Raw genomic sequence first — 13118 nt, forward strand, 5'->3', positions numbered from 1 at the left:
ATTAATTTGCAGTATTGTTTATCTAATTCCTTTCTTCTAGATATATTTTAGAAAAAACTTTTTAGTATAATAATTTAAATTTATTTACAATTTATACGTCAATGTTTCAAATGCATAGTAATGTTGTTATAATAGATGTCATGCTAAGCTTTCTTGCACACTAGTGAACTCTATTAAATTTTCAAGTTCAGACATCTTGACTATTATTGATGTAATTTATTAAAAATATAATTTGTATGCTTTATAATTATTTAATTTACGATATTATCATAATAAATTAAAGATGTTTGTAATGCTAATGTGTATGTACCTTTAATGTGTATGTGCTAATACCTTTTATTTTCTTTGTTAGCTCTCGCATTTATTACTGTTATTCAAGTAATTAGCCCGCTTGTTAGATAGTTTTTTACTCGGTCTTGTAATATGTAATTCTATTTATTCATTTTTATTTTCATTTCGAAAAGTTAAATTGTAACCCTGTAGGCAGCAGGGGGAAGAAATTCTGATTGGCGCAGTTGGACTATAGCTCGACCCGGGGGGGTCTTCATTAGCGCAGTTGGAGTACACCCGTTAGTAGAATATTGTCCGAGAGAAAATAATACCAAACTGGAATTTAAGAACTGAAGTAGATAAAACCTATATATTAGTATTAAACATTCGTGCCTGTGTATTAACAATAGTCCAGTATAATCTATCGTAAAAACATTATTTCTATCAGATCATCGCTCTGCAAAGTTCACAAATTGAATAACATGAAATTAGAGTTAATAAAGTGTCTCAAATGTCTAAACAATGCATTATATTCTATAGGATTTAAAGAACATTGCTCTTACCACCACTTACTGCGTAATAGTTTTCCTGAAAGTTTTCCAACATTGCATAAAATTAATATACAATATACAGAATTAATTCTTTTTGTTTTTGTTTCTTACTTCGAAATTGATTTGTTTTTCTCTTTTGTTATAACTTAATATACGCATATAATTTAATTTCTTATGTTCACGTACATGAATCCATCAGTATCCAGTTGGTTCTTTCGATGTTTTTACTTACTTCAATTTATTTATTAAGACGGAATGCACAGAAAAAGATCTCATATAAACCTGTTTAATGCTTACTATAGGAGGCGGAACTGTTATATCTTGCCATCATATCCATCTATACTAAATTGTACCTGTAAAAATTCAAATTTCATTTTAAATAAGCTATTTCTCCATAATTCTTATAATTAGTTTTGTGCAGAGGAAGTTTCATATTCGTTAATTAAGCAACCATAGTTAATTTCACTGCCATTACGTATAGAAATTAGTAAAGATCTTATTTTGTTCTAGCTAATTATTTTTAAGAAACATTCCTCCGATTTCAATTGGTACAAGAATGTAAATCTAATGACATATACAAATCTAAGTGAGTTCGGATACAGTATTTAAGCAGAAGTTTTAAGAGTTCGCAGTAGGAGAGTTATTTCTTTCCGCGCGTTTGATTAGTAATTTTCGATAGGCAGTCTCGCGCGCTGGAGGTACAGATGTTTTATTCCGTATACTCTTGCCGCTACTGGCTTTGATGTCGTTGAGTTTGTTAATGAAAAATTCGCGAAAATATAACAAAATATGAAATAGTTAAAAAAACGAAATTCCAAATTCGCCCTTCCAGGTGGCCATATTTGGGTGCAGGACAACACTATTCAAAATTGGATGGATCTACGTGCCGTTATTTCTTCTCAGATCGAGGAACATTCGTACATTCATGCAGATGCTTCATTACTATAATTTCTTTTAATATAATACAGGGCGATAATATCTGGGATCAATATGAAAAGTGATACATCGCATTTAAGTGCTTCGACAAAACTGCTGTTTCGAGTCTAATATCCCATGAGAGACAAACGTCTGTTTTCTGCTCATTAAAACCAAATGCGAAAGGAATACAAAAAAAAATAAGAACTATTGTAGAGACGTCAAGTGATTTAGGTCTTAGGTCTTCGCTTATTCAATAGGTATACAACCCTGAAGTCTTTATCTATCTATAACTGTCCTTAATAGGAATCCTAAAAGTGAAAAAAAAATTCCAAATATTGGAATAAACCTGTACACTTGAAGTGTTGAATGACATCCAATGTGGTAGTATGTAACAGTGGCATAACTTTGGCAAAATAGCGATTTAACATCTGAAGCATAACTTTCACATCGTAAAAGAAATTTAACACATCTGTAGCATAAAAACTTTGGCATAACTTTCTCCTCGTAGGTACTACGGCTGTGTGTCTTCCTTCCTCCGTGTCTTGGAGCAACAGAATAGCGTGAGCATAATAGTTGAAGCATATAACAGTAGTGGGCGGAGCATAGTTGCATTGACCAAACGTTGAAATTTTATGCACATATAAAAAAAGGAAAAGATGACACTAAAATAAGTGTAATCTCAGAGAGGTGAGTAGGCTATGGGCGGGGTCGAAAATATTAGGCCTTTCCTATTTGAAACGGTAAAATTCCTTTATTGACAAACGAAATTGTTTTATATAGTATATACAATCTGTAAAAGCAGAATTTGTAAACAGTGCAAGAATACATTTAATCATTTAAACAATTCCTAGTCTTATACGACTGGCAGACGTTTTCCCAATAAGCTAAATATGAAATTCATTTCGAAAATATATGAAAAACTTATGGTAAGTAAGCGTTTTTAAAGGAAATTATATTATGTCATTAAATTAATTGTTTTTGTAAAAAAGCTTGATAATATCAGTTGATATACCCAAACGTTCAATGTTACGTTACGAAATATCTTACGTTTTAAAAAAAGTTTTGTGGCTAACAGTAAAAAGCACTGAAATTTACTCCAAATCCACCGCTCTGCCTAATATAGGCAAAACAGTTTTATTTAAGAGAAAAGATTAATTAGACAATTTGGATGGATTTTCTGGAAATCTTAAAAATCTATATACCGGAAGAGTATACGAAGAAACTAGTAAGTAAGAAATTGATGAGAAATTTTTTTAACAATAAAAAAATCTCAAATTGCAAATATACTTTTAAAAATAAATGGCACATCGAATACAAACCTGTTTCCATGTCACATGTATCAAAAGCGATCAGAGATATATCCTAATATTAATCGAGATTAATGAACGAGAATACCATCATTTGTTTAGAAACAGAAAAAAAGCATTTGTGCGACCGAGTCTCAGTTTTAATAGTTGTACATTAGTATCCTATACAAGTTTGATATGATTTACGTGTCTCAATTGCGTACGAAAATTTGAGTGTTAAAACATTGATCTGCATTTTCTTGCTACGTATTTTTTCCTTCATTTTAATTTTTTTAACAACATGTCTGTAGTAAATGTGTCATTCATTTAATTCCGAAAGTTTCCTTGATTGTTCCAACATCAGTATACAAGCAGCAGTAAACCTAAAACGTAATTATGAAAAGAAAACATTCTACAGAGATTTTAATGGAAAGTCATAAAAATAATCAAGTGCATAACGTCAAATCTCTGAATTAGTTTAATATCACAGCTTGCATATTTTCAGAGGCGTTACTAATTTTTCGGTTTTAATGATAATCAAAATAATCTAAAATTGAAATGAAAACAGTTAAAATCCTAAAATAGTTACAAATCGTAGCCATAATAATTAGTATCGTAATAATGCTTAATTGACTGAACAGAGAATGTGTTCGCTGGCTGCCTAAGTGTGCTTGGACGGCCACTAGGTTCACACCACTAGTGTTGCATAATCGAGAAAATATTGTTAAGAATTTTATTATTACTATTTTTATTATTATTGTCTATTTTTCAAAAGTGTGTTTTTGTTTTATTATTGTGTGAAGTTGTAACTATATGTCTTTTCTTGTGTGGCAACAACGCTTCTGTAATTCTTCAATTTGAACTTTTGGATGTGTGCCAAGTTTGATGGCGTAATGCTCTGGTGAGAGCGTCGATTCATTGTGTAGATGAAACATGTTGTTTCAGAACGTTATTTCTTTAAAATATGTAAAATAAATGTTTTGTTTTCTGAACTCGGATTATGCAAACGTTATTTAATTTCAACATAAAAGTTTGGCGTCCGTTTGACAGGACGTTTGTGTGATTTCGAGTAGTTTTGATTTAGGCGTTTTGTTAAAATGGAGTTGTTAAAGGCAAAACGTAAAAGTGAACGTACTTCGTTTACGTTAACTACGAAGATTGTGGAAGAAGAATTGCCTACTTGTACGGATCCTGAGAGATTGCAAGTGTTGTTGGGGCAACTAATTGACAAATTTGAACGCTTGGACAGTACTCAAAGCAGTGTTTTAGAACAAACCAAGGAAGCTGATTTCGAGAATGAATTTAATACGACTGAAGGATACAGAGATTCCTTTATAGCTTTAAAGGTGAAACTTCAGAATAAAATTGGACAATTGAATTCGATGAATGTTACTACTGATATGGCTTCACTTTCGATTTCGGATCCTAAAGAAAATAAAAACAGGAAGTTCAAACTTCCTAAACTTGAAATGAAAAAATTTTCTGGAGATGCAAGAGAATTTTTAGGCTTTTGGAGCCAATTCTCCAAAATTCATGAAGATGCGGATATTGTGCCGGAAGATAAATTTTTGTACTTAGTGCAAAGTGCAGTACCTGGCTCAAAGGCAGCTCAACTTTTGAACAGTTTTCCTGTTACCGCGACGAATTATCCTAAAGCTATCGAGCAGCTGAAAGAAAGATTTGGTAGAGAAGACCTTCTGGTGCAGATCTATGTAAGAGATTTGCTTGGGCTTGTTACAAAGAATGCTACAACAGGCAGAACGGCGTCGGACTTAGGAGTACTTTATGATAGTATAGAAAGTAAATTACGAGCGCTGGAAAGCTTAGGACGCACCAAAGAAAAGTTTGCTAATTTCTTGGGACCTTTAGTGGAGTCGTGCCTACCTGAGAATATTCTACGTGCCTGGGAGTGGAGTCGAACTTCTGAACAGGGAAAGGAAAAGAGTTCTGAAAGAACGCTTGAAAAACTATTGTGTTTTTTAAGGCATGAAGTAGAATCGGAAGAAATGATTAGATTAGCACAATCAGGATTTACTCATTCTGTTAAGCGTCTTAATAAAAATGTTATTTCAGGTAATTCAGATTTAGCAACAGCTGCCGCGCTGGTAAGTACAAATGAAACCAGTAAAGGTAAGCAAAATGTTTGTATATTATGTGGTAAGCCTCATATGAGTGCTAAGTGTTTTAAAGCTGAAAATATGAGCTTAAATGAAAAGAGGCAACTTGTACAAAAGAAAGGTGTTTGTTTTTCATGTTTAAGAATTGGCCATTTAAAAAACCAATGTAAAGCCAATATTAAATGCCCCATTTGCAGTTGTGATCATATAAAATTTATGTGTCCTCAGAATGTTAGTTCTGTAAAACAAAATGACTCTAAGTTGGATGTTTCCCTTTCTAATAATAGTAAGAGCGAGAAAGTTTATTTGCAAACTTTATGTGTTCTAATTAAAGTTAAAGATCGAGAGAGAAAAATTAGAATTCTCTTGGATTCGGGATCCCAACGATCATACGTTGGGGAGAAAATTATGAAGCGAATGAAGGCTGATCCTATTCGACAGGAGAAAGTAATTCATGGTTTGTTTGGGGGGAGGGAAACTGCGCCTGTAACCCATTCTGTTTTTGCTATTGACATAAGCAGTTTAGATAACACTTTTAGGTGTTGTTTTGAAGCTTTTTCTGAAAAAAAGATATGTGGATTTGTTTCAACAATCAAGAATGCTCAGATTATAGAGGAATTGAAAAGCAGAAAAATTGAAGTCAGTGACACATTTTGCGAGGAAAGTGAAATTGATTTATTGATAGGTGCAGATGTCATTGGTAAACTGTTAACTGACGAATACCTAGAATTACCCTCTGGTTTAACTGCAGTCAAAACAAAACTGGGTTGGACGGTTATGGGTAAAGAAAATGATACTGTCAGGGATAATGCCCTAATAAGTCTTTCCTTACATGTAAATAATGCTTCTTTGAAATCTTTATGGGAGCTTGAAGTTTTGGGTATTTCCGACCCGACGGAAAATAGTAAAATGAAAAATCTTCATTGCGACTACGAGATTGATTTTCAGAATAAATTATCTATTCGGCCCGATGATAGATATGAATTAGAATTACCCTGGAAATGCGAATCTATCAATTTATCAGATAATAAAAGCATTGCTTTGACACGTCATCAAAAAATGATTAAGAGGGCAAAAGAAAATAATTCTTTGAAAGAATATCAAGAAGTGTTTAGAGAGTGGGAAAATTTAAATATTATAGAAAAGGTTCCGGAAAAGCAATTAAGGAATAAATGCCACTTTTTACCACACAGACCGGTTATTAAGATGAATAGTGAAAGCACTAAGGTAAGACCCGTTTTTGATGCTTCATCTTGTGAAAAAGGAAAACCATCTTTGAATCAGTGTTTATTGAAAGGACCTAATTTAATAGAATTAGTCCCTGATATTTTAGACAGAATGAGATTTTTTCCTATTGGTCTGAGTGCAGACATAGAGAAAGCATTCTTGCAGTTAGGAATTTCTCCGAAGGATAGAGATTACTTGTGATCAGGGAAATTTGTCCTCATCACTTGTCACTTGTCTATCCAAGTGATGAGGGAGAAATAGTGTATAGGCACTGCAGAGTAGTTTTTGAGGTTTCCTGCAGCCCTTATCTACTAGGTGCGTCTATTAAATATCTCTTGAATAATTGTCCATCTGACTTTTTAGATGTGGCTGACAAATTAAAAAATTCGTTCTATGTAGATAATTGTATTACGGGTGTTTACAATATTGAGGAACAAGAAGATTTAATTCAAAAGGCCAAAAGTCTTATGTCGAGAGGCAGATTTAGTTTAAGGGGATGGGAGAGCAATGTTGCTTCCAAATATACTACAAAACATTCTGGGGACACACCTCTTTTAGGAATATTGTGGAATTTAGACAATGATACTTTAAGGTGTAATATAAATGTAAATATGATAATTTGTGATACTAAGGTAACTAAGAGACTGATTCTGTCTATTGTACAATCAATTTTTGATCCAATTGGAATACTTGCACCAATAACTTTGCTTCCAAAACTTTTGTTACAAGAAACATGGAAGTTGAAATTTTCTTGGGACGAGGTATTGCCTCATGATTTTGTAAGTAAATTTTTTGTGTGGTTATCTGATATACTTTTGTTGATAAATGTGGCAGTACCCCGATTCATTGGAACCTTTGCAACAGTTGAATTGCATGTATTTGTCGATGCCTGCAAATATGCTTATGCAGGATGTATTTTCGCGAGAAGTGTTGATTCATGCAGTGTAAAAATTACTCTCTTAAGAGCAAAATCTAGATTAGCCCCTATTAAGACTTTGACGATTCCTAGATTGGAATTAATGTCCTGCTGCATTGGATCCCGATTATTATATTCTGTTTGTAAAGCTCTTAATGATTTTGATATAAATGTAACTTTGTGGTGTGATTCCACAGTCGCATTATGGTGGATCAGAAATCCTGGTAATTGGTCGAACTTTGTAAGCAATCGTGTTAAAGAAATTACTAAGTTGACAAAACCTGAATCATGGAGGCATGTGCCTGGTAATATGAACCCAGCAGATGTGTTATCTCGAGGTTGCTCTGCTAAACAAATGATTAACTCGGAGTGGTTTAAGGGTCTTCTCTGGCTAAGAGAAAGCCCTGAATTTTGGCCTACCAATATTGTTTGTCAGCCGAGCGAAGCTGACTTGGAAAAGAGGAAGGTAAAACTTATTAATGTTAACTTTTCAGAGGATACCACTCGTTGGTATGCAGAAAGAGTTTCTGATTATGAAAAAATGATTCGTGTAACCGGTTGGGTGTTACGTTTTATTTCTAACTGTAGGAAGAAGTCAAATTTGTGTAAATCTAAACTAACTGTTGCTGAAATCATAAATTCCGAAAAAGTTTTGATTCGGTTGGTTCAAAGCTCAAATTTCCCTGACATTGGAGCTCTTAATCCACTTGATGTATTCATTGATAATGAAAAAATTATAAGAGTTAAAACTAGAATATTGGAACGCAAAGACAATTCTGAATTTTTAACACCAATTTTGTTACCGAGTAAATGCATCTTTACTACATTGTTAATTCAGTTCATAAGAAACATTGTCATGCTGGAACTCAAATGCTTCAATCTATTTTAAGAGAAAGATTCTGGATACTAAAACAACGTAAAACTGTGCGTAATGTGTTAAAAGGGTGTGTATAAATATGTCAACGATATAAAGCGAAACCGATGTCTTGCGAAGTGACTCCTCTTCCTGAAGATCGCGTAGGAGATTATAGGGCTTTTGAAATTTTGGGAGTAGATTTAGCTGGCCCATTGTTTTTGAAAGACGGTAAGAAGGTTTGGATGGCACTCTTCACATGCGCTGTGTACAGGGCAATCCATCTAGAACTGGTGACTTCGTTATCAACAGAATCTTTTCTTTTGGCTTTAAGACGATTCATAGCCAGACCACGAACCATTTATTCTGACAATGGGACTAACTTCCGAGGAACGTATAACGAAATGTCTAAACTTAACTGGGACATAATAGAGAATAAGGCAAAAATAAGGAGAATAGTATGGAAACTGTTAAGTAAGGTAAGTAAGTATAGTAAGGATTAACTGTTTTTAGTTAAAATTGAATTAACGTGACTGAAACCGGCTTCAACCATATACGAACTTGGAAACGCCAGCATAAATGGCTGAGCCATTTCGTAAAGTTTCATACATTTTTGCTTTATATTTATATTAGTCCAAAATTTATGTATTGTCAAATTTTTAATAAGCGTTTTTGCTTCAAGATCGGACAATAGTTCAGCAAGCTCATCTTGTATGTTGATGTCGACGTTATCAATTTGCGCCGAAAATGGCGCAATAATCCAATCAGGGATGTCGATGTTTTCCAAATCAACAAAGTGCAGTTTAAAATCGTCGCTTAATTTTTGAAAATGATTTGTATATATTTCCAAGTCTTCTTTTATTTTTAACGGCAGTGTCGTCGCTCGCCAAGTCTGCGCCAAAGGCTTCTAATTGGTTGATGGGTTCGCCAGCAAGAGACACGGATAAGCCTCAATCGCTCTTCTGGCTACATACTATTTAGAGTCGTGCAAATTACAAACTGGTCACAAGGTCAAGTTGTGACGTCACGGTATACATACGAAAACCCATAAGGAAAAGGGACAGATTGTTTTCTGATTTATTATTTTATTTTCTATAAAGAATATAATATTAAGTCAATTATAAAATATTTTAAATTTTTACGTACGCAGTTAGATATGCGTGATTTGCGTATTAAGAACTGTTTTTCCTTCGAGTCCCAATAGACCCCCATTCTACCCCTTGGGTCAGATAGACCCCTACTGTTGTTAATAGACCACTTTGGCGACCCCTGCTGTAGACGGTAGTAAAGTCAACGGCAGCGGACGATGTTTGTTTACATTTGGAAGTTCAGAATATTTTATAAGGAGTTTTGTTTTAGCATTTAGGCAACAGTAAGAAAGATTTGAAAAATGTTTTGATTTCCTTAGAAGTTTTCCCTTTCTTAAGAAAATGTAATTGTTTCTTTAAAATATTTCTTTTTAAGAGCTATGGAATTGAATCAGATTTAATTTAAAGACCAGAAGTACAGAATGAAATAGTATTCAGGTAGAATCAACGCGATATTTATTATGCAAGTTTTCCTCGGCCATTGCATGACAGCATATATAATAGCATTTTTGAGACCATAGGCAAAATAAAAGGCTGCTTGAATATTGAATATACTTCGAAGTGTTAAAATAAGCCGCAGTTTTCGAAGTTGGCGAATGTATTGGTATATTCTTAATTATGAAAGTGAATTATTCGTTTTAGCATTGACAGATAATATCTGAATTACAAGTATGTACTTAATGTTTAAGAAATGACAAAGTTTATGTCTGTCAGTATAGGCATTCTATTTTAATTGTATTTAATTGAAAAATTTATTCAGATATAGTGTCCTAAATTATTCTTAAAAGCAGCATGATAATCAAAATATTAATTAAAAACCGTGTAGATAGAAACTTCACTTCTATAAAATGTATTTTAATTCAAAAAGAATAATTAAAATTTTCATATCTTCTTTTAAAAAAATAACACAAGGGAGAACTGCATCTGCATACAATATAAAAAAGAATATGGATAATGGTATAGAAGAAAAGCCTCATGTGTGTAAAATATGTGATGAAGTCTTTCAAGAGGGAAACTTATTAGATCAACACGTGCTTATACATACAACAGACAAATCTAATTCATGCGAAATATGTTCCAAATGATTTCAATTGAAATCAAACTTAAGGAGACATTTAGTTCTTCATACTGGTGAAAGACCATTTACATGTGACATATGCAGTAAATCATTTATTAGAAAGCATTCTCTGGAAACACATGTGTACCCATACTGGCAAGAAACCTCATGTATGCAGCATGTGCAATAAATCGTTTGCAAGAAAGTATCAAATAATCGCCCATGAGCGTGTTCATACGGGTGAGAAGCCTTGTGTAGTAAGTAGTAGTAGTAAACTTTATGTATGTGATATGTGTGAAAAGCAATTTTCAACAAAAGGTACCCTCCTCGTCCATAAACGTCTCCATACAGGTGAACAGCCTTATATATGTACGGATTGTGACAAAACATTTGTACGGCGGCAAGCATTGCAAAATCATATGTCGATTCATATGAATGCCAAACCTTATGAGTGCCCAGAATGTGGTTATACAACTGTTCATGCTGGTAATTTAAAAAGGCATATGCAGATTCACACTAAGAAAGAGATGTATGTGTGTGAAATGTGTAATAAAGTAATGAAAGGAAGAGATGCATTACAGCGCCATATACATGTTCATAAAGGTGAGGAAATTGTGTGTGAACTATGTGACAAAACGATGAAAAAATATGGATTGAGAGGACACATGGACATACATCATAGTTCGGAAAAACGACATGCATGCCAGATATGTAGTCTGTCGTTTGCACTGAAGGGGGATTTACAAAGACATTTACGCGTTCATACAGGTGAAAAGCCTTTTATATGTGAAATATGTAAAGCATCATTTGCACGACAAAATACTTTAAAAAGGCATATGATTACACATACTGGTGAAAAACCATATGCGTGTAACATGTGTAATAAATCATTTGCTCGCAAAAGTTATATGCAAGAGCATGAACGTGTGCATACAGGTGAGAGACATTATGTATGTGAAGTATGTAAGAAGTCATTTGTTCACAAGGGTTATTTAAATACACATATGCTTATCCATACAAGAGAGAAACCTCATGTGTGTGAGGTATGTAAGAAGTCATTTAATCAAAGAGGTCATTTAATCAAGCATATGCGTATTCACACAGGAGAGAAACCTCATATGTGCAAAGTATGTAAGAAGTCATTTAGTCAGAAGTGGATTTTAAACAGACATATGCATATTCATGCAGGAGAGAAACCTCATGTCTGTGAAGTATGTAAGAAGTCAGTTAGACATAAGGGTGATTTGAAGAGACATATGCTTGTTCACACAGGAGAGAAACCTCATGTGTGTGAAGTATGTAAGAAGTCATTTAGTCTGGAGTGTACTTTAAACAACCATATGCTTCAAAATCGTAAAAAACAACCTTATATTTAGCGTAGGTATAATGAAACACTCAATCGATTTCGAGGGCAGCTAAAGGTCCCTCCTCATCAGGAGAAAGAAATACATAGAAAGAAGAAAATAGGAGAAGGAGTCACAGAAACACGTAGTGCTTATCAGCACTGCACGTGGTTATAACTAGATTTTTAATCAGAGTTGCACTGGCCGCCTACTTTTACTGAGCCAGGCTGTCTGATCAAGCATAAAGAAATATTAGCGAAGTTAAAATAGGGAGCGAAGGGCAAATGCACATTACGCTCAAAATCTGAACTTCAAATAATGGAAAGCAACCACTGAACGGATTTTTATACCCTCTGGTAGTACCAAGCGCGAGGAGGTAACGCCATCTATCGGCAAAAATAATTGAATTAAGATAGTAGAATTTTAAAGGCATTAGGAAGGACTGGATTGGACTTCAAATCATTAACTAAACTTTCTAAAGTAGTCCAATCCAGTCCTTCCTAATGCCTTTAAAATTCTACTATCTTAATTCAATTATTTTTGCCGATAGATGGCGTTACCTCCTCGCGCTTGGTACTACCAGAGGGTATAAAAATCCGTTCAGTGGTTGCTTTCCATTATTTGAAGTTCAGATTTTGAGCGTAATGTGCATTTGCCCTTCGCTCCCTATTTTAACTTCGCTAATATTTCTTTATGCTTGATCAGACAGCCTGGCTCAGTAAAAGTAGGCGGCCAGTGCAACTCTGATTAAAAATCTAGTTATAACCACGTGCAGTGCTGATAAGCACTACGTGTTTCTGTGACTCCTTCTCCTATTTTCTTCTTTCTATGTATTTCTTTCTCCTGATGAGGAGGGACCTTTAGCTGCCCTCGAAATCGATTGAGTGTTTCATTATACCTACGCTAAATATAAGGTTGTTTTTTACGATTTTGATTGTCACATTAGCGTGTTTCTCTTCTAGTCTAACCATATGCTTATTCACACAGGTGAGAAACCGCATGTGTGTGAAGTATGTAAGAAATCATTTCGCCAGAAGAATCATTTGAACATTCATATGAATATTCACACTGTAAAAAAAGACCTCATATATGTGAAGTATGTAACACATCATATAAGCAAAAGAGTCATTTAAACAAACATATGCATATTCACACAGCCGAGAAACCTCATGCATAAGGTATGTGGAGAGTCATTTATATTAAAGGGTGGATAAAGTATACATATCCACACAGGTGAAAATTATGACAAGTTGTGTACCTAAGCAAGTTATTTGGATAGAAGATAAATTTGTGTAAAAAAAAAAATGATTATCTACATGAAGAGAAATCTGCCTTTTGATCAGTAACAACCTGTAACAAGTCATTTGCATAAAAATCTGCTGTAGACAGACACATGTTCACACATACAGGTGAAAAACCATATACATGTGGCACATGTAATCAATCATTTTCATGAAAGTGTTCAATGAAGTGTCATGAGCAAGGCCATGCA

At 33.9% G+C, this 13118-nt stretch overlaps 1 protein-coding gene across 1 annotated transcript; it reads left to right on the forward strand.

Annotated features, from left to right (window-relative positions):
- Positions 1-9425: 9425 nt before the first annotated feature.
- Positions 9426-11672, forward strand: LOC146994204 (uncharacterized). The gene has a single exon (XM_085827017.1). It carries the CDS (start codon positions 10424-10426, stop codon positions 11657-11659), a length of 1236 nt encoding a protein of 411 aa, XP_085683143.1. The 5' UTR covers positions 9426-10423; the 3' UTR covers positions 11660-11672.
- The last annotated feature ends 1446 nt before the right edge of the window (positions 11673-13118 follow it).

This window comes from Stegodyphus dumicola, chromosome 11, assembly GCF_044657685.1.
Source record: "Stegodyphus dumicola isolate Sdum_Otavi_A_Nest chromosome 11, ASM4465768v1".
Classification (NCBI taxonomy): Eukaryota; Metazoa; Arthropoda; class Arachnida; order Araneae; family Eresidae; genus Stegodyphus; species Stegodyphus dumicola.